General features: G+C 36.9%; 2 protein-coding genes across 2 annotated transcripts; one reads left to right on the top strand and one right to left on the bottom strand.

The window, feature by feature from the left end:
- The first annotated feature begins 3137 nt into the window (after nt 1-3137).
- LOC108263311 (cystatin-F) lies at nt 3138-7113 on the top strand. The gene is made up of 4 exons (XM_017463982.3): nt 3138-3573; nt 6134-6309; nt 6412-6534; nt 6784-7113. The coding sequence occupies exons 1-4, from the start codon at nt 3516-3518 to the stop codon at nt 6877-6879; spliced, it is 453 nt and encodes a 150-aa protein (XP_017319471.1). The 5' UTR covers nt 3138-3515; the 3' UTR covers nt 6880-7113.
- On the bottom strand, nt 6166-22674 carry apmap (adipocyte plasma membrane associated protein). The gene is made up of 9 exons (XM_017463977.3): nt 22415-22674; nt 21684-21800; nt 20351-20466; nt 19984-20076; nt 18469-18585; nt 17671-17845; nt 15490-15624; nt 11452-11644; nt 6166-8605 (listed from the first exon to the last, which is right to left on the bottom strand). Exons 1-9 carry the CDS (start codon nt 22504-22506, stop codon nt 8396-8398), a joined length of 1248 nt encoding a protein of 415 aa, XP_017319466.1. The 5' UTR covers nt 22507-22674; the 3' UTR covers nt 6166-8395.
- Nucleotides 22675-22693: the final 19 nt, after the last annotated feature.

Raw genomic sequence — 22693 nt, 5'->3', positions numbered from 1 at the left:
TCTTGCGAGGAGCTCCTGTGTGGGGCCGGTTGATGACGGAGGGATATTATTTCCACTTGCGGATAATGTCCCCAATGGTGTATCTGATTCCATCAACATGTTTCGCAACAATAAGGTTGGGATGGTCTTAGGAGAGATCTTTGCTTTTACCCATCATGATATGTTTCTTGTGTGACATCTTGGAAACGAAAAGCCTTTTTATAGACCATCAATTTACTAACCCAGCTGATATGAATTTGCACAGATAGGAGGTATAATTACTTTCTAACTACTTACAGATTTCAGCTGGTTCCTTGCCTTACCTTGTCTTGGAGAACTGCCTTTTCTTAGCATGTTCAATACTTTTTCCTGTGTCATTCCACTTTATTACACATAACTTAATTTATGGACTTTAATGTTGTGAATACTTTATATTTGCACTGAAAAAATGTTGATACGTTCAATACTTAGTTCAATAGTTATATGTGAATAGAACAGTCTTATTTTATATCAAAATAAGAACTCTGTCAGATTTGGTCAAGGTATGCGTGAACATTTTGATTTTTGCAAATAAAAAATTGCAGGGAAATTTCTACATTTCTGGGAATTGGGAGCTCCCCTTTTCTCTCCCTCATCTTTGTACTGATACCCTCATACTACCAATTTATGCTTGTAATAATCTTAGGACTTTATTGAGTTTTAGACTTTCTATATTTAATTATTATGACTTTATTCGGTGAGTATTAAAATGAATGAATTATTAAACGGTGCAATTAAAACAGCCTATATACAGTTTTGCATCTGTGAAATTAAAGAGTGATGCTCACATTGATCACACACATCTTTGATAAATAAGGGTCAGTGTGTATCTATGTTCTATAATAAAAGAGCTATCCACGCTGAGGCTCAAATTCAGGCTGTTACACTCATAAATACTTAAAGGACTATGAATCAAAATTCGATCTATCTATTTATCAGAAGTTTAGGAATGTAGAATATTTCTCCACAGTATGAGATGAATAAGAATTCCTTGTAATGTCAACAACTGCACTTCTGTGTCCTGAATAATTGTATTCTTTTCCACAGTCACTGCGGTTTCCTGTACTGTCTTAACACTTCCAGTGTTGTGACAGGTTGTGAGACCAAGGTTTAAATATGACATCTAATAATATCGGATCTAATAATATGCAACTGTGAGGAAAAATGTGAAACATGTGTCACATTGCAACATGTCTCTGTCTAGCCACAATTAAATTATATTTGTCATATTCATAGCAGGTAAGCTAAGAAAAACGAAAAATGATAAATAAATAACATAGAATAATATCCACACCTTAAGGCCAAGAAATATGCAATAGTGCAGTTAAAGCTAAATATATTTCCTATACAATATTTCAGTTGCAGTCTGAAAATGAAAACAACTCTTCTTCCTGACACATACATACCAATCACATACATTTGTGATTTTATGGTATTTGTGACGTCTGTTATAGTGTATGTCTGTTATAGTGAAGTATTTAAATAACAATGAGTGATACTGGTAAGAGCTACACTAAAGTATGACCTAATTGTCCTTAACAGTATTAGGATTTTGAATACTGTGCCAGGATCAGCATTAAAATGAGTATAAAAGCCCCTGAATAGGCGATGAAGCAGCTGAGAAACAACAGATGGATTTTGGTGGCAGGGGGTTCAGTGCGAATGCTCTGGTGAGCCTTGTCTTCTCTCATATGAGGACATGGCTACACGCTCTTCAGCAATGGTAATCCAATTTATGCTGAAGTGGACAGGCAGAGGTTTAATTATGACCAGACAAGAGCATGCAAGAGGAGCAAGCACATGAGGAATTGGCCATGGCTGGACACAGTTCCAACCTTTGGAAAGCAGGAAACATGACATGTTTGACAGTTAAACACTAGCTTTGCAGCTGAAATGCTAAGATTAGAGTTAAACTGGAATGCCGAATATATATATATATATATATATATATATATATATATATATATATATATATATATATATATATATATACACACACACACACATACATACCGAATATATTTTTTATATATATATATATATATATATATATATATATATATATATATATATATATATATATACACACACACACACATACATACCGAATATATTATATATATATATATATATATATATATATATATATATATATATATATATAATTTCAATCACCAGACTATCATCCCATTAAACTTTCATCACACTCATAAAACTGAGGAATGACAGCATAACTAAAATAGGATTAATACAATCTAAAGATGTTGTAATCTGAAAATGTAGCCAATACTCTCTTATTTTAGACTAAAATTATTTAACTTGTGTAAGTAAAGAACTTAAGATGTGTGTGTGAAATTTACACACAAAGCCACTGGATCTAAATTATGAATCCGAATCTATAGTTTTCACAGGCATCATTTTCTCTGCTAAATAATTGATATTTCTGTATCCAAGATCTGCCAGCAATAAAGATTACCTGACTGACACAGGAGAGTCAAACACGTTATTTCCCATGCGGCAGAAAATTACAGCGACTACACAGCGCCACCTGCCGGACACAAATGTAAATACTACAACATACAAGCGTAATGGCTGTAGGCCGTTTAATAAACCATGCTGACAAAAGATAAATAGCAACAACAATCAGTGACAGCAGAGGCGACTCAAACACGTTCACAAACACGTTCACAAACTTTCTGACTGAAAAGTAAATGACCTCAGAAAAGAAAAGAAAAGGAAAAAAAAAACTGTTATAAAGGTCATATTGCTGCTGGTTCCACAAACTTTCCCTGTGTGACTGAGGTGATTTCCAACCAGCAAGCATTTTAGAATTGTGGGAAGTTGCTTTTCTGGAGCTAACTACAGTTCTCCCCCATAGTTTCTTCACCAGCCAACTCTCTTGACTGCAACCAATGTTACAATATAATTAGAATTTAATTTATGAGAGGTTTACTTATTGGTCAGACAAGCTGTTTAGTGGAGGCTTACAGAGAGAGAGAGAGAGAGAGAGAGAGAGAGAGAGTCTACATACTCTTTGAACACAGGATGTGTGGGAAAGCACAAGGGGTCCCTTCAGAGTCTACATATTAAACTCTAGTTTCAGTCACTTCTCTAATTGATGGTCTCTGTGACGTTCACACAAATGGCAATAAAAAAAAGAATAATTAATCAGTATAGAAATGTAAACACATTACAGGTTTAGTTAAGTAATTAGCCAGGATCATTTGCATTTTTTCCCCTTTTCATAGTTGCTTTTTTTGTAGTGTAGTGAGCTGTAGTGACCATTGAAACTAATTAATATCCTGTGAGAGCTAAAACACTTAGTCTCACAGGATATTACTTAATTAAATTCACCGTTGTTTGTTGTTTAGTCTAAGTGGAACATTCTAGCCGTGGTGTGGGTAAGCCGGTTGGGGGACTGCATCAGTTATGTTAAGGTGGTTGAAGTGTTGCTCCACAGGAAGTAGCTGAGCAAAGCTGAGAGAACTTGCACAGCCATGGACGCTTGTTATCATCTGCTTCTAGTCTTTCTACTGGCTGGGTTTTGTTCATCTGGTAAGAAATACATAAATATACTGCAGCCTTTTCATTATTGAGTTTATTATGAGTTTTTATGATTAAGAGCCTATAATATTGAAACAGCCCTGCTTTGCCTTTGAAAGCTGTATTGTCTGCTTTTCAACAAAGCTAGTAAGCATCAAGAACTTGCCTGTAAAGTGTTCCACTGTAAAATCTATGCCTTTAAAAGCATGTGTATTTGATGCTTTACACCAGTGGTCTTCAACCTTTTTGAGCACAAGCTCACTCTGGACTTTGGAAGTCAAAATTTGAACAAGATTTACCACACTACATGGTGCCAAAAGAAACAAAATACCAACAGGATTATATAATCTATAGTCCCACTATCTATAGTAACACAGGCACCTGTGCAGCTTGTACCTTAGACAATTTCTGTCTTCTTGATAAAATGACAGGGTGTGTATTATGAGAGAGAGAGAGAGAGTGAGGTTAATATTTTTGTCTAATTTAATCACTGTGATGGCTGTACTCTCTGTCAGTACAGTGCAATGTGGAGTATAGGTTGAGAATAATGCAGTTGTTCAGGTGTCATATGTGTGAGTTACTTAGGGTTAGAAAATGCATGTGTAAATCTTTTGAGAATCTGATCAGAAATGTCCTCAGATAACAAATCTACTCTTCTCTTTACCGTTGCTGGACCAAGAAGCACACTGTTAATTGCCATTTTGTATGTCTTTGTTTTTAAAGTGCATGAATGGGGTCAGTAAGCAGTGACTGTCAACACTTTAAAAAAAACAAAAACCAAAAAACCTCACCATCATGAAAGGGGCTTGTTGTGCTTCATCAGGAAATACAATGGTGCTTGAATGTTTGTGAACCTTTTAGATTTGTCTATATTTCTGCATAAATATGACTTAAAACATCATCAGATTTTCAATCCTGAAAGTAGACAAAGAGAACCCAATTAAACAAATGACACAAAATTATTGTACTTGGTCATTTATTTTTTGAGGAAAATAATCCAATATTATGTATCTGTGAGTGGCAAAAATATGTGAACCTTTTGCTTTCACTATCTGTTATGCAGCAATAACCACAACTGAACGTTTCCAGTATCTGTTGATTTAAGGTCAGGACTTTGACTTGGCCATTCCAAAACATCGCTGCATAGCCCACTTTCTCTTGAGATTCAATTCATGAACAGATGTTTTCCTTTAGTATTCTCTGGTATACTTCAGACTTCATTGTCCCATCAAAGATGGCAAGCCATCCTGGCCCAGATGCAGCACAACAGGTCCAAACCATGATACTTTAGCCAAAATTAGCCAGAGGTGAGAGAGGCCTTTAGTTGTTTAGAAGTTACCAAGGGTTCCTTTGTGACCTCATAGACTATTACACGTCTTGCTCTTAGAGTGATCTTTGTGGGTCAGCCACTCCTGGGGAGGGGAACAATGGTCTTGGAGTTCCTTTATTTGTACACAATCTATCTGACTGTGGATTGGTGGAGTCCAAACTCTTTAGAGATGGTTTTGTAAACTTTTCCACCCTGATGAGCATCAACAACTCTCTTTATGAGGTCCTCAAAAATCTCTCGTTCATGCCATGACTCACTTCCACGAACATATGTTATGAAGATCAGACTATGATAGATCCCTGTTCCTCAAATAAAACAGGGTGCTCACTCACACCTGATTGTCATCCCATTGATTGAAAACATCTGACTCTAATTTCACCTTCAAATTAACTGCTAAACCTACAGGTTCGTATACCTTTGCCACTCACATATGAGATATTGGATAATTCTCCTCAATAAATAAATGAATATTGTAGAATATTTGTCTCATTATTTAATTGGGCTTTGTATACTTTTTGGACTTGTAAAAATCTGATTTAGTTCATATTTATGTAAAAATTCTAACAGTTTCTTTCAAGCTCCACTGTAGATAACACAGACTGAAGAAAGCCTCAGAAGCAGCTTTAGCTCTCTTGATGAGTTTTGTGAAAAGTGATTGCTGGGCTTTTTGAACCAATTTTAACCCTTGAATACTTTTCTCTCATATATTTCACTCTTGGGTGGGAATGAATCCTTGAATTTCGGATAGTATGTGATGTCTTGGCGCTCCTGATTTACCCCTTTTCAAAAATGATGAAGCCTGGTGACAAATCAGTCTTTTCTTTCACCACTGTAAAAGCACTGTAAGTTTTCCCATTATACATGGAAATGCTATTATTTTCACCTTCTTTCATTGCTCTGCAATGGTTTCCTGAACAGAGTTTGCTCATTGACCGTACAAATATGGAGAGTAAACTTTCTATTCTATTGGAAATTAGTTGGTTTCCACTAAAAATACAATTACAAACCATCTGCTGTTAACCATTAAAACTATTATCATTACCATTGTTGGTCCTTAATGGCATCCACTAGACATAACATGCCATCAATAGAAGGCAACAAACTACCAGTAGAGGAACCATTACACTTTCCATTAAAACCAAAACAATTCCCATTAAAACCATTACAAATTCTATGAGTTTCTACTGTTTTTATTTTTCAACAGGATAATTTCATAACTGTACATTATTGAAACTCTTTCAGAAAAATCTCCAGTTCGTATCTTTGCTAATGGGCCAGCTCCAGGCAAACCACAAAATGTCAGTAAGAATGATACAGAAGTTCAAATGGCTGTCCTTACTGCAACCTACTCCTTCAACAATAAGTCCAATGATGCCTTCTTTTTTAAGGCTTCAGCCATTGATAAGGCACAAAGACAAGTAAGACCTCCAATCTACCTCTTGTATAAGTCTTCAGGTGTGAAATATACTAAAAGTAACATCACACTGCCCATACTACCCTATTTGTTTTCTTTATCACAGATTGTCAAAGGTATAAAGTACATTCTCAAAATTGAGATATCTCGGACTATGTGTAAGAAGAGAGAGGCTAATGCTGACCTTGCTAAATGTGACTTCCAGCCAAAAGATGATGCATTGCAACAGGTGAAACGTGTTTTCTGCTTAAAAATGTGTTGGAAATCAAGAGGGAAGAGTGTGAAAATATTAAATACAGTTCTAATAATTATGGCATACACAACTTGATGCCTAGATAGTCTTTGGATAGTCTTTAGATAAAGTTCACTGCAGTTCATTTCATTAAGTTTTATTCAATATTCAATCTTTTATCATTAGTATCAAATGCTGCTATTTCTAAACATATTAGGACAAACGTTTTGTGTTTATATATTTCAGACTTTTCGCTGTAACTTTGAAGTGTGGGCCATACCATGGCAGAAGACGATGAAGACCACATATTTCCTTTGCCTTCCTTCAAACAAGTATTACTAATAACTATGCATCTGAATGTGCTTTGAATTTGAGTTAATTGGCTAAGAATAAAATACTCAATTGGTATGTATAATTGAAACGTACCTTCAATGATCATGCATAATGCCTAGTTATTGTCTGTCCTGATCATATAGCTGGAATATATAGTCTGGTTGTAATCTTCTGTAAGAGAAAAGCTTATGCTAGAGCTATGTTGGGTACTACTATGTTGGGTAATAAAGATCAGTCCGTACAGTTTTTTTTTGTGATTGTTGAGGCCAAAGATGCTTGATTGTGATGTTTTTTGAAGAAAACTTCTTGAATTGGCTAAATTGCAATGGCACGAAATTGTTTTGCATGGACTTTCACAGTGATGAAATGAGAAATTTTAGCTGTATTCATGTTCGACACGTGAATTGAAGACTGCTTTTTGCTGAATGTGTGTTGTGATGGTATCACGTGGTGTCTTGGCCCAAATCTGTGGAAAATCTGCTGTAATTTTGAGAAATGACAAGCTCCCCTGAATATTGCAGAGTTTGCTTGATTTTGCGTTAATTTCTGCCATTGCAAAAGTCCTGGAGGGACTGAAAGAGGTTGCTTTAAGATTCAGTCATGCAGCTGTTTTTGAAATGCACTGCATCCATCTTTCATATTAAGCCAGATCTTGTGTAGTCTCTAGCTTTAGCACCACAATACTGTTCAGCGGAAGATATGGACGTGTTTGTACAACAGGTACATTTATTTATTTATGTATGTATGTATGTATGTATGTATGTATGTTGTACACGCTATGTAGTAGCTGCTATGAATGCTACCACAGACAGTTAAAACAATTCACTAATTGGCATAAGCATTCAACAGGAAATTATTGCTAATTGCTAGTTCCTTATTCAGAGCTGAAATGATCGGAAGCTCAAACGGAAAGCTTTGCAAACTGAAGCTCAGAGATGCTCAAACATATCTAATGTCAATTTTGTAAGGTAAAGCAATGGATTTGTAAAATACTGTTTCTTCATTCCACAGTTACATTTCAGTCCTGCAACTAGAAGTTATGAATTTCACAAGTCATCATCTGCACTGATACTTCTGTGGCAAAGTTTTCAAGTAAATCAGCAGCTCTATTTTAAGGGTCAGATGACAGTCCAATGTAAAATAAAAGATCACAGTGCAAACACTGTGCACCTCCTGTCATAGGAGCAAAACAAATATAGAAATGGCACCTCTTTTAAATAAAGCAAGCTGACATCTGCAGGCATGCTTATATACATATATACACATCATTCAACATAAAAAGGGAGAATTAAAATAGTCACATGGCTCAGCAGAACAAAAACCTAAACATGAGTCAAAGCTGAATGACAGCATCTGTATTAAATGCAGGAATGGGTGTGAAGGACTCAGGATCCTCAATTCAGCAGAGGATTATGGGAGAGGGCACAAAAAGGGTTTACTGACTCTTGAGGATATGTAACACAACTGATAAAGAAGCCCCAGGAAATACCTGTGACATATAGTCCTATGTTACTGTAGGACTGTTTTACACTTTGCTCAAGTCAAGTTTACACAGGTAAGGAGAGCGGAAAGATCCCAGGTAAAGGTGACCATTATGCTCATGGGCTTCACTGATGTAGGCCGCCACAGTGCCATGAGGGTCATGGAAACTCCGCACACACGTTCCTCCATCCTGCAGCTCCACCACCAGACTGTAGCGTGGCACAAACTTCATTAGTGTTTCTTGGCTGAAGAGCTGAAAACGCACAGACAAACTGAGAATGAGCTAGCACCAAGGACCCTGCTACTATCTTACAAATTCCCACCACATCATATAAAAGTGATTTTAACATCCCTGGATGTGAGAACCATGCTTCATAAATGTTCTCAGTTCCAGAGTAAATATTTAGTGTGCTGAATAATTGAACAGTCATCAACGTGAAAGCTAGAACAAAAAACACCTAGCATCACTGATATGAAAATGCTACAGTAGCCTTCAGAATTGTTAGCATCCTTGGTAGAGATGGGCAAAACAGGAAATGGGGGAAATTAAAATACCACTGCTATTTATAAACTAAAAATATGAGAGGAATACATTATTTCAGTGAAGTAAAACAATCAATTACTAGAACCCAGAAAATTGTTTTGATACACCAACAATGATTGACATTAATATTTAATCTTTTTAAGGAAAAATGAACCATTAGGAACACTTTTGTGGTCACCATGGCATCTTATTTCACTGGGGTATAAATATGAGATGACAGACGGACTAGACATTGTGTTATCAATCAGCTTGGCAAAAAATCAGAGAATACCCAAAATGAGAAAGGATGCTGACCTTCACAAATGAGACAATGGCTCTATATATATATATATATATATATATATATATATATATATATATAAAAAAAAAGCTTCACACCTTAAATAACCATTTACACTAAAAGGGCGATGAATGACTTGTGAAAAAGTAAGTACACCCCATGGAAATTGTTGGCCTTTTTGACATCCTCTTTCAAACAGTGCCTATTAATAAAGTTGATATCAAATGACACACAAAATTGACATCTTGTGGTAATTTTCATAATTTAAATTAACAAAAAACAGATCAGTCACATGGAAAAAGTACGTACACCCCTACATTTATCACACCTTCAAATCCAAAAAATTTGAATCAGGTGTTTAAGATTGGGTACCAGTGATTAGAGTCTGCTTAGGAAATGCAGGTGGAACCTGTCTTATTTATATCCCTCTCATATCTAGTGTGTGGTGTTCACTTTTTTTATTGAGGTGTGGTGTCATCATGCCAAGATCTAGAGTTCTATAAGGTGTTCAGAAAAAAAGGTTGTGGATGCCTATGAGTCTGGCAAAGGATTTAAAAAGAGCTCCAAATTATTTGAAATACATCATTTCACCCTAAAGAAAATCATCTACAAATGGCACAGATTTCAAACGATTGCCAATCTGTCCAGGACTGGCCGTACAAGCAAATTCAGCCCAAGAGCAGATGATGCAAAAAGAAGTCTCCATGAACCGCAAAATTTCATCACAGTATCTGTTATTAAGTCTTGCAGCTGTCAAAGTGCATGCTTCTACAATCAGGAAGAGATTGCACAAATTTGACTTGCATGGGAGGTGTGCCAGGAAAAAGCTTTGCAAGATTAGAATGTGCCAATGAGCATATAGGCAAAGAGGGGCAATACTAGCTTCTGAGGCCAAGGGGGTACTTACTTTTTCCACAGAAGAATATCACATTGATATTTCTGTTGAATAAATGATTGAAAAACCTAATTTTCCTTGTGTTTTTTCCCCAAGTATACTAACTTCATTAATAGGCAATGATTTAAAGAGGATCAAATGTTTGCTTGTCCAAATATGTCAAAAACGCCTACAATTTCCATAGGGTATACTCATAGGGTATACTCTTTCACATGACTGTAACTCTGAGGTCATAACTGAAATAGAGTGTTTATGAAATGTGTCAAGTACCCTAGAGTTAACCGACGTCCACATGTAATCCCAGGTCATATGTATGTGTACAGCCCCTTCCAAAAAAGTACAGCCCCTTCTTTTTTTAAAAGATTTTTTTTGGCTTAAAATAATGACTGTCTTATGTTCCCAAGGGACATCTACTTCGCTTTCTGTTCTGAATTACAGCCAGCACTGGAGAGATCATCATGCGAACATCATGCAATCCCTATGAACCTATCTAACAAGGCACTGACAATTTTGAGATATTTGCAATGTGAACTTTTCAACAAGGGCTGATGAGGTCTGGCATAACAGTCATCCCTGACCCATATCGTGCCAGCCATATAGGAAGGTATAAATGTTTTCTCACCCACATATCAAACAGGCCAATATCCAAATGCAAGTGGCAACATTTGCTGATTTTCTGAAGCATAATCAGGAAAATTGAATGCACGCAGGTTCTGTCAGAGAATTACTTTTTTTTTTTTTTTTTTTTTTTAAAGGAGAAACTACTATAACTCCATAAATGTGCATGTGATTTGATGATTAATTGGCTTGGATTAACCTAGTTGACTGAATGGGCCAGTACATCTAGACATTTTATTTAATAGTGAGATTAGATTATTCACATTCCAAAATGCTCCTGTTTTGATATTGATTCAACTAGTGTTTGTACAAACAGTCATAAAAGAACACAAATCCACCCTATTTATATGCTTATTGTGTATTAATAAACAATTATTCTTTTCTGGGGACCTAAATATTAGCTTTCCAAAGTTTTATAAATGAGGCCTTAGATGATTTTTTTCCAAATTAAAATCTCACTGTCTCTTCCAGGACACTAAAACTCATGGTTAGCTCTTCCAGTAGGACAACAATCCAAACACATTTTTAAACATTGGGGCAATGAAGCAAACAGATAAAATAAAGTTGTTGTGGTTTTATATTTATATTTATATTTTTATATATATATATATATATATATATATATATATATATATATATATATATATATATATATATATATATATATATAAATAAATAAAATTTTCCTTTAAATTTCATTGTGGCTATTTATTGAGGGTGCTAATAATTTTGTAAGGCAGCATGCATGGGTAATTCACTTACCTTAAATATGACATTTTTAATCCAGGGTCTTTGTGACAAGAAGTCGAGCATGGAGAAGCCAGGGTTTGGCCGGATGGCAGACATGGCCACCCAGTAACCACCAGAGGAGCTGCGGCGGATGTTATCAGGGAAGCCAGGCAAGTTTTCTATAAAAGTGTCCATGCCTCCCTTATTGAGACCAGCCACGTGAATTCTTTGGGCAATACAGAAAATGAAAATCACCCACAATCTTGGAGAGTAAAGACTGAAGTTATTAAAACTGCTGTAGTTATACTAGTCATGTTATAATATATAGTATGTAATAACCGTATACTTCTGTTCTTTATTCATAAAAAGGAAAGTGCTGTTTAATGTGAAGTCATGACCTTAATATGACATGGTCTTATATGACTGTCTATGTTCACTTAGACAGTACCTTATAAACTGAACTGTTTCTCTGATTACTGATCCCATGTAGCTGACCAGAAACATGAATTCTCAATCATAGCTCACCAGGGACCTTTTACAAGGATCTAATTTAATCTTCTAAATTCACAAACAATGTAAAAAGTCTCCCCAGTAATGTGGTTAACTATCAATAAAAACTTCATAATTTAGTGTGTGATTGGGTTCCTTCAGCCCTATTTGAATCAAATACTGACTAACATTAATCATTCCAGTTCCCCATGTAACAAACTTTATCTTACCCACAACATTAAATTTGCATCTACACAAGAGCATTTCCTACATTTCCCCTTGTTATGCCCAAACTAGCTTCACTAATAGAACAAACGTGCCATTTGTCTCTCAGCTCTGGACGCTTAATGAAGGATTCTGTTACCTAGGCAACAGCAAGCTTGCATCATTCATCCAGGTAAAGCTTGTGTGTGTGTGTGTGTGTGTGTGTGTGTGTGGTCAGGAGACTCACACTGCCTCCAGCAGACGTGAGCAGTATGAGATCAGCGAGAGGGGCGGAGCAAAACTACATAGAGAACTCATCTCTAAGTGATAAAGTAGGAAAGTAGTAAGGTTGACAGGATAGAATTTTAGACGACATTCAATCGACTGCAGGCGAACAAGGGAACCTCTGAAATAAACGTGTGAATAACATACAAGCGTGAGGAAAAATGGGAAAGGGAAAGCAGAAGGCAAAGCTAATTTAATCTGGTAAATTCAGTAAGAATATGAGAACTCTCCCTAGTTTATCAGTGCTTTAGGGAAGAGTAAGAAAAAATAAGAACAAATTCTTACAAAGCATTTCAAGCATTTGCCACAAACTGCAGATTTAAAAACCAAACATGAAACACATCTCAAGCTGCTTAAATGACATCTTTGCCTTTCCTACCTTTCCAGCTTAAAGACCATTTTCCATGACCTGCCCCATTAATTTTCATAAAGCAGACCCCAAATGTTCATTAACATTCATTAGTTTGCATTGCATATTGCAAATCATGTTGCAAGACACCTACAGATTAGTGTTTTGAAATCAGTAATTTGCAGACTGTCGCTGTTTCTAACCTATGCAAGAATATACTGATTCATTCTTTAAGGTCATTAAGCCCCAAGCTAAGTCAGCTATGTGCAGTCATACTGACCTGTAAGCTGTTCTGAGTGAATTGAGCCATGTTGTGAACATAAGGAGTTTGAAAAGCAGTTGGAGAATAACTGAAAATGTATTTAACCCATTGGTAACTGATGTTTACATTTGGGAGGATTAATACGCTGCTTTGCAGCAGCAATGCTACATTTCTCTAGGCTAGTTTCACTAGTCATTTGGAGTGTCACTGCACACACTAAACATACAGCTGGGTGTACTGACCCAAATCACATGCTAGCAAACTAAATACTATATTAAAATAGTATATGCATCACCTGCTAGTGGAGTAGCCTACTATTTAGTATTCAGTTTTGGGACATAATCGGTTTTTTGATTGTGCTGTATACAGTGCTGTGAAAAAGTATTTCATTTCTGCTATTTTTGTGTATATCTGATACTAAATTGTTTCAGAAATTAAACAAAATCTAAGATAACGATAATGAGTCTTTATTGGTCACAGCACAGTGAAATTCTTTTCTTTGCATACCCAATCATGCCAGGAAGTTGGAGTTAGAGACATGTTACGGCACCACTGGAGCAGAGAGGGTTAAGGGCCTTACTCAAGGACCCAACAGTGGCAGCTTGGTAGTGCCGGGGCTTGAACCCCCAAGCCACTACTGCAAGCAACATAAAACAAAGGCAACCTGAGTAATCACAAAATTCAGTTTTTAAATGATAAAAACTATCAAAATATATCAATATATAAAATACTATAAAATATATCACCTGTAATGATAATGTGAAAATATGTTTGCCCCTGTAGTTACTAATTCCCCAAATCTATAAAACTGCATTCATAATGGGGTTCAGCTGGACTAGAAGCAACCAGGCCTGATTACTGCAAACCCTTTTCAATCAAATCAAAACTTAAATAGAACTTTTTCAACAGTATGAATTTGGTTAAAAGGTCTTACCCAGTAACACACTATGCCAAAATTGAAAGAAATTCCAGAAACGATGAGGAAGAAGGTGATTGAAATACATCAGTCTGGTAATGCTGATGCTATAAAGCTATTTCAAAAGCTCTGGGACTCCAAAGAACCACAGTGAGAGCCATTATCTCCAAATGGAGAAACAGACATAGTAGTGAAATTTCCCAAAGGTGGCAGACCTTCCAAAATTCCTCCAAGAGTACACCAACTATTCATCCAGGAAGTCAAGAAAGAGCCAAGGACAACATCAAAGGACCGATAGGCCTCTTGCATCAATAAATGTCACTGTCTCCACTATCAGAAAGATAATGGGAAAAAATGGCATCCATGAAAGAATGGCGAGGTGAAAACCACTGCTAACCCAGAAGAACATTAAGGCTTGTCTGAATTTTGCCAAAACACATCTTGATAATCCTCAAACCTTTTGGGAGAATATTCTGTGGACTGATGAGTCGAAAGTGGAACTGTTTGGAAAACAGGGGTCCAGTTACATCTGGCATAAACCAACACAGAATTCCACAAAAAGTACATCATACCTAAGGTCAAGCATGATAGTGGAAGTGTGATGGTGTGGGGATGCTTTGCTGCATCAGAGCCTGGGCAACTTGTAATAATTGAGGGAAACATAAATTCTGCTCTTTACCAGAAAATTCTAAAGGAGAATGTCTGGTCTTCAGGCCGTAAGTTGAAACTCAAGCACAACTGGATTATGCAGCAAGACAATGATTCAAATCATAGGAGTAAGTCCACCTCTGAATGGCTCAAAAAAACAAAATTTGTTCTTTCTTCTCAAAAAAACAAAAGTTCTTGAGTGGCATTGTCAAAGTCCTGACTTGAACCAATTGAGATGCTGTGGCAGGACCTTAACGTTTAAGGTCAGTTCATACTTGAAAACCCTCCAGTATGGCTGAACTAAAGCAGTTCTGCAAAGAACAGTGGGCCAATATTCCACACTGTGAAACACTAATCTCCAGTTATCGGAAACATTTGGTTGCAGTTATTGCTGCTAAAGATCACACAACCAGATTTTAAGTTTAAGGAATCAAATAGTGTTGGATAACTTTTTTTCGCTTCAATAAAAAAAATAATAAAAACTGTATTATTTGTTTAATCAGATTGCCTTTGTTTTATCTTGTATTTCATTTGAAGATCTAAAACTATTTAGTATGAGTTATAATACAAAACCAGAAGAAATCAGGATGGTGAAAATACTTTTTCACAACACTGTATGTTGGTCAACGTACAATTAAACTGCATTATTCAAAAGCATCATCTGAAATATTTGCTAGCACTGTTCGTTAATTTCAGCCATTGGCTAATCACAGTTATTCAGATGAATACCTCACGTGACAGAGATATAGCCAGTTGAGTTAAATAACATAGTAATATAGTGAGGCTTTTGTCACTGTTGAACTAAAGAAATGGCATTGAGTTCACATTTTTCAAACTTGCTGCAAAAACACATCAAAAACAAAGTCCATTTTTACAATATAGCCCACACACCCACCAAACAGTAAGATGGAAACCTACCTCCTTATTCTTGCCATCGTAGTTTCAGCAACAAGAACAGACTCTTCATCTGGAAGGAGTTGAATACCATTAGGGAAGCGCAAGTTCTCCATCATAACAGCAACCTCTTTAGTCTCAGTATCATACTCCAGAACCCTAAAAAAACAAATTAGTATCAGCAACCATAATAACCAAAATAATAATAAAATAATAATAACCAAAATAATATATTTTATATATATATATATATATATATATATATATATATATATATATATATATATATATATATATATATATATAAATTAATATTACATACACACATACACACACACAGTGGCAAGAAAAAGTATGTGAACCTTTTGGAATTTCATGGTTTTCTGCATAAATTTGTCATAAAATGTGATCTGATGTTCATCAAGTCAAGGGTATTGACAAATATAATGTGTCTAAAATAATACACCCAATAATACACACCATGGAGGTGTGGACCACAGCTACTTTGACTGATAAAAACCCCTCAAACTTTTGGAGTTTGCTCTGCACAAGAAGCACATGCTTATGTGAGCCATGCCTCGCCAAAAAGAGCTTTCAGAGGATCTACGATCAAGAATGGTTGATTTACATTAAGCTGGCAAGGGTCACAAAGTGATTTCAAAGACTTTAGAAATTCACCAGTCTACACTTAGGCAAACATTTTACAAATGGAGACACTTTGGGTCTGTTGTTACTCTACCAAGAATTGGGAGCCTAGTCAAAATGACACCAAGAGCACATCGAAGACTCATCAATGAGGTAAAGAAACAACCCTGAATGGCAGCCAAAGATTTGAAGGCATCATTGGAACTGGCTAACATCTCTGTTCATGAGTGTACAATACGTAAAACATTGAACAAGCAGGGTATCTACGGCAGGACACCACAAAGGAAGCCACTGCTTACTAAAAAGAACATTGCTGCACGCCTGAAGTTTGCAAAAGAGCACACTGACGCTCCACAGCAGTATTGGCAAAATGTTTTGTGGCCTGATGAAACTAAGATTGAACTGTTTGGAAACACCACACAGCACTACATCTGGCATAGAAAGGGCACAGCATATCATGATGAAAACATCATCCCAACCATAAAGTATGGTCGAGGAAACATCATGATTTGGGCCTGCTTTGCTGCATCAGGGCCTGGCCAGCTTGCAATCATTGAGGGGAAGATGAAATCCCAAGTATATCAGACAAATCTTCAGGATAATGTGAGAATGTCTGTACGTCAGCTGAAACTGTGTAGAAGTTGGATGATGCAACAGGACAACGACCCAAAACACCGGAGCAAGTCCACAACAGAATGGCTTCAGAAAAAAAAAATCCACCTATGGAGTGGCAAAGTCAGAGCCCAGACCTCAAGCCTATAGAGGTGCTATGGAATGACTTGAAGAAAGCCATACACCTGAGAAGTCCAAAGAATATGACAGAGCAGTTCTGCCAGGAAGAATGGGCAAAAATTCCTCCTGAACGATATGCAGGTCTGATCCACAGCTGCAGGAAGCGCCTGGTTGAGGTTATTGCTGCCGGGGGGGGGGGGGGGACCAGTTATTAATTCTAAGGGTTCACTTACTTTTTCCACTGCCATTTTGAATGTTGAATGAGTGTGTTCAATAAAGACATGAGGGATCAGAATTTATTTTGTGTTATTATTTTAGGCACATTATATTTGTCAATACCCTTGACTTAGATGAAGATCAGATCACATTTTATGACAAATTTATGCAGAAAACCATGAAATTCCAAAAGGTTCACATACTTTTTCTTGCCACTAATATATATAAATAATGAGTCTTTATTGGTCACATATACAGTAATACGGTAGAGCACAGTGAAATTGTTTTCTTCGCATACCCCAGCCTGTCAATAAGCTGGGGTCTGAGCGCAGGGTCAGCCATGATACAGCGCCCCTGGAGCAGAGAGGGTTAATGGCTTTGCTCAAGGACCAAACAGTGGCAGCTTGACAGTGCTGGGGCTAGAACCCCCGACCTTCCGATCAGTAACCCAGAGCCTTAACCGCCAAGGCACCAGTGCCCCATATACACATATACATACACATTATTAACTGTAGCAGCAAAGTGCATTAAAAACAATATTACCTGAATCTACAGTAAAATCAAAGCTGTAAACTCACTGGAGTCAGTAGGGAATTTTTAAATCACACTTACCTGCCATCTGCTGTGGCCTCCATGATGAGTTTCATGAAGTCCCTACGCTGCCACCTGCTGCTGGAGTCAGTGAAATACACCTTCTTCCCATCCTGTGTCACATCCAGGTCATTGACAAATGAGAGACGTCGACCCCCGACCATCATCTTGGTGCTCACTAGAAGTGTTGTCTCACCTGAAGGCAAAAGGCAGAGGAGTAGGACATGGAGACATTAATACAGGGACTTTAACAAGGCAACAGTATGATCCTTTGAGGAAAGTGAGAAAGAAGGATTCTACTATACTGTATATTCTCCAGAATAAAGTGAGGCTGCATATGGTTGGGCTCATTAAAATAATGTGTCAGTGCACAGAATGTCACTTATCTAGTTTGTGTGATATTGAAGATTAAGACTTAAAATTTAGGAGATTGTTTGACAGTATTGATTAACATATAAACATAATATAAACAAAATGTTGGGTGTCTCTTTGGGTGGATTTGGCTGATATTAATTGTCACATTTGAGTATTGTTTGGTGATGATCAGACTATGGCTGTTATTTATATGTATTCATTTAGCAGACGCTTTAATCCAAAATGACTTATAAATGAGGAGATTACAAATTATTTTTATTTTATTTCCCTGTAAAATATCAGTAGAAATGTCTTTTTTCTTTGACCTTGTTGGAAGTGCTCAGGATAAAAAAATTAAAAAAAAAAAAAAAGATTAAGCTTGATTAAAACTCTAGAGAAATGGGATGGGAAAAGAGAAAAACTACAAAAGAAAGATTTTTTAAATATTTTTTTTTAAAATCTAACCTGTGACAGGATTAACCTCAAATAGACCCAGGTAGGCATCAGCCACAAACAAGGTGCCATTCGGACCCACTCTGATTCCAAGCGGCCGTCCACAAACATGCTCCTGCTCAGGAGACCCTTTACAGAAAGGAAAGAAAAGTGAAACAACTGTTGGCTGCTTGTTTACTGTACATCACATGTTGAAAATACGGTTCATTAAGCAAGCTGCTTTTATTGAGGAAGTTGTTAGGGGTGTAATGCAGCACTCACAGCATGGACTGTGAATTCTCCTCATTCAGTACTTCTCACTTCATCACTCGAGTTCATAATTGGTCTCAACTAGAGATGTGCATGGAACTATTATTATTATAGTTATTATTTTTAGTTGGTACCTGCCCACAATGTTTTCTAATGGATTTAGTTGGTTCCATTTCCCAAAACATAACCAAGCTAGTAGTCTAATATAAACCACAATAACCCTGACCAGGCAGTTACCACAGGCAGCTGGATGTTAATTTGAGCTTCATACCAGACAGCCCACATGAAATTACACCAACACAACCATATATGAGTTTTCCCCAAAGCTGTTGCCACAACCCAATTGTATAGAAACTCTTTGTATGCTGTAGTATTACACTTTGCCTTCACTGGAATTAAGAGGCCCAAACCTGTTCCAATGTTTCAAGCAAGGTCCATGAAGACATGGCTTGCTAAGGCTGGAGTGGAAGAACTCAAATGGACACAAAGCTGCACAGAGCCCTGACCCCAACCCTTCTGAACACCTTTGGGATGAATTTGAACGCCAACGGCGCACCAGGCCTCCTCACCTAACATCGGTGCAAGTCTCACTAATGCTCTTGTGGCTGAATGAGTACAAATCCCCACAGACACTCTCCAAAATCTAGTGGAAAGCCTTCCCAGAAGAGTGGAAGCTGTTGTAACAGCAAAAGGAGACTAGCTGTGGGATGGGATGTTCAAAAAACACATATGGGTGTTATGGTGTGAGGTGTCCACAAACTACTGGCCATATAGCGTATGTGCGATACCAGTACCGATACATACCTCTGTGAACTTTTCTGACAAGCTTTCTAAAAAAAAAACAAATAAAGCACTTCCTATTTATATCAATATTTGTTTCTGTTTAAAAAACATTATCTGTTCAATTTACATAATGTATTCTTATTTGGGTATGATCCTTGTGTTTTGGTAAAGATCTCAATATTTTACAGTATTTATATTTTATAGTAGCTCTCAATCTCACATGACATTACAGGCATGAAAAAACAGACATGCATCCTCAAGGACCTACCTTTCAGGACAAACAACCTTCAAACCTATTCAGCTATAAAGTGATTCATTTTAGGAGTGTGAGTGAGAAATCTAATTATGACAGTGAATGACAAATAATTTCTCTATGCTGTATCAGTTGGAAATTGTCCATTAACATTCTCAGATCTATTGACAAAGACTTGCTCCATAGTAAAATGTTGCAACGCGGCCAGTGAGGAAACAGTTAAATTTGTCCTTTTCGCTTACCACATGGAGGCTTGCCCAGAGTTGCCACAACATTGATTTTCCTCCCATCAATTTTCACAATCCTTCCATCTGCAGTACCAGTGTACAGAATATCTGCAAGGGGAAAAAAAATCTGCTGTAAAACGTTGAACATTAAAAACGGTCATTCAAGAAAAAAAACATTAGACATGAGCATATGACTGAATACAAGCAGTAAAAATACAGACAAAACAGCCTGCCAAAGAATGAGACATTATAGTTTAACCAGACAGACATCACAGGCAGGTGACCTCTGCCCCACTTGGCTGTTACTACTAATGTAGCACTGCTCCTTACACAAGGACAAAATGGGTGAAAGACAATGAATGACAGATCACACTGTACTGACCTCCAATATTAGCAATGGATTCAGGGCCAATGAGCTGGTCCTCAAACAGTCTTTCTGCTTGTCTAAGCTTTAGGTTGGGTTCAAAGCAACCAGTCATGAGCGGTGGCTCATTGAGACTATTTAAAAACAACAAACAAACAAAACAAAAGTGCATAAAAAGGAGAGAACATTAGTTAAGGCTTGGTTTCTTGGGGAAAACAATTCCCAGCACAAGCAATAACATTGGTGGAGGCATACTGCAGTGTCCAACAGGAGCAGGAACAAGATCAATCGTTAAGCACTGACACAGAACTGAGAGATGAATGTGGATCGGTCTGACATAAATATGCAGCAGTGCTTCTGGGGTTCAGCCAGAAAACAAGCAGTATGAGGCAGTTAATGCAGGAAGCTCTAGACTATCACAGAAAAAAAAGACACATTTACTACATTAATGTCATCTATTAAAAGCAAAGAACTATATCTAAGCTCTGAAATGCATGTATAGGGAAAATGTGCATCTTAAGTACTACAGTGATCAAATAAAAAGCCGGTCAGACACGTTTAAATATGGTGCATTATTAAATGGAGGAAGTACTCTGAAACTGTGCAGTTTGACATTTTGAAACATCCACAACATGTCAGTGCATTAAAGAAAACTTTAAACAACTGATTCAGTCTTTTGAAAATGAGAAAAGCTCTCTTTGCTAAACACCCACAAAGAACCAAACAAAAGTCAAGGAAACATTACAAGTTATTGCTTATGTGACATTTCTGAACAAGACTGATCATGTCATGTCATGTCCTACATATAAGCATATAACAGAACAGAGCTGAAATGACAGTATGTTGAGTAAGATCTTACACATACAGAACAATTTGATGATTTCCCTACTTTAGTTTTAACCAAATTCCTCCTCAATTTGTTTGACAATAATCTCCCACTAGCTAGCTCTTGCCTACCATATGGCAGCAACTATCCAAGGAGGATAGCATGTGCTTCCTCCCTGCTGAAAAAGACAATAGAAACCATCACAGAAATGCTAATGGTTTTCAATACAAATATCATTACAGACCATTAACATTACTGGTCCTTAATGGTTTCCACTAGACAAAACATGCCACCAATAGAAGGCAACAAATTACCAGTAGAGACCCAGAGGGACCATTACAGTTTCCATTAAAACCAACACAATTCCGATTATAACCATTAAAACCATTACAAATTCTACGAGTGTTTCTATTGGGGTTTATTTTCAGCAGGGCTCCAAGCCATGTGAAACTAAAAACAAACAAACAAACAAAAACAAATGTGTATGTATTTTCTGAATTCATCTCCATTAACTTCATAGTATACCTGAATGCTTCTGGCTGAATGGGGGAGTCCAGGAGAAAAGTGACCACCAGGACTGGGAGAATCAGGAACACAGCCAGAGACAGCAGAGTGACACGGAAAACCTTCCCACTGTATGTGCTGAAATTTATATGATGTATGCACTTAAACAATTACAATGATATATAATATGATATATGACCTAGATTGAAAACACGCACAATCAGATCTCCTAGCAATGACTTGGGAGCTGAAATGAGCTGCCAGAACAGCTTCAGTGTGCCTTTGACAGAGCTTCTCAAGATATTCCCTCAATGTGTGTGTGCACGCGTGTGTGTGATGAAGTGAGCAATCACACTGCTCCAAGATGTTCCATCATCTGATCATCTGAAGAAGATTCTCGTCCTAACTAATAACCGTAGAGATAGTCAAAGAAACAAGTTCCTACAAAATAGTTAAACAACTATGAAGCCAAATACATACAGCTAGTAAATGTAAACTATATACAGCTAGTAAATGTAAAATATACAGTTAGTAAATGTAAACTATATACAGCTAATGAATGTAAACTATATACAGCTAATGAATGTAAACTATATACAGACGTCGAACTTTCTTAGCTGGATGTTTTATTCCTTCTCTACAATGGTAACATATGTAAACCAATTCCAATCACCTTTAGGGTTTTAACTCTAGCTTAAGACAAAGAAAAAAAAATCTAACTACTTTAATAGTAAAGCTAGCAACCGGCTCACCTCGTGCTTTTGTTCTGAGGTTCACGCGAATCGTCTGTTAAAATCTGAGGTCTATTCAGCTTCCTGAAGCGCAGTCCTTCGGTCTCATTCATACTGAAATGTCTGAGCTTTCAGTAGTTCTTACTGTTCTGTTCAGAATAAGTGCAGAGAGCTTCCTTTACAGTAGATAGAGTACTGCAGTGTACAACAGCTCGTGTCTGCTTCTCTTTATCACGTCAATACACACTGTGACTGTGTGTGTGTGTGTGTGTGTGAAGTCAGCAGCAACACTCATACTGC

The sequence above is a fragment of the Ictalurus punctatus genome, chromosome 3 (assembly GCF_001660625.3).
Source record: "Ictalurus punctatus breed USDA103 chromosome 3, Coco_2.0, whole genome shotgun sequence".
Lineage (NCBI taxonomy): Eukaryota > Metazoa > Chordata > Actinopteri > Siluriformes > Ictaluridae > Ictalurus > Ictalurus punctatus.
This window is presented reverse-complemented; position numbering and strand designations above follow the sequence as displayed.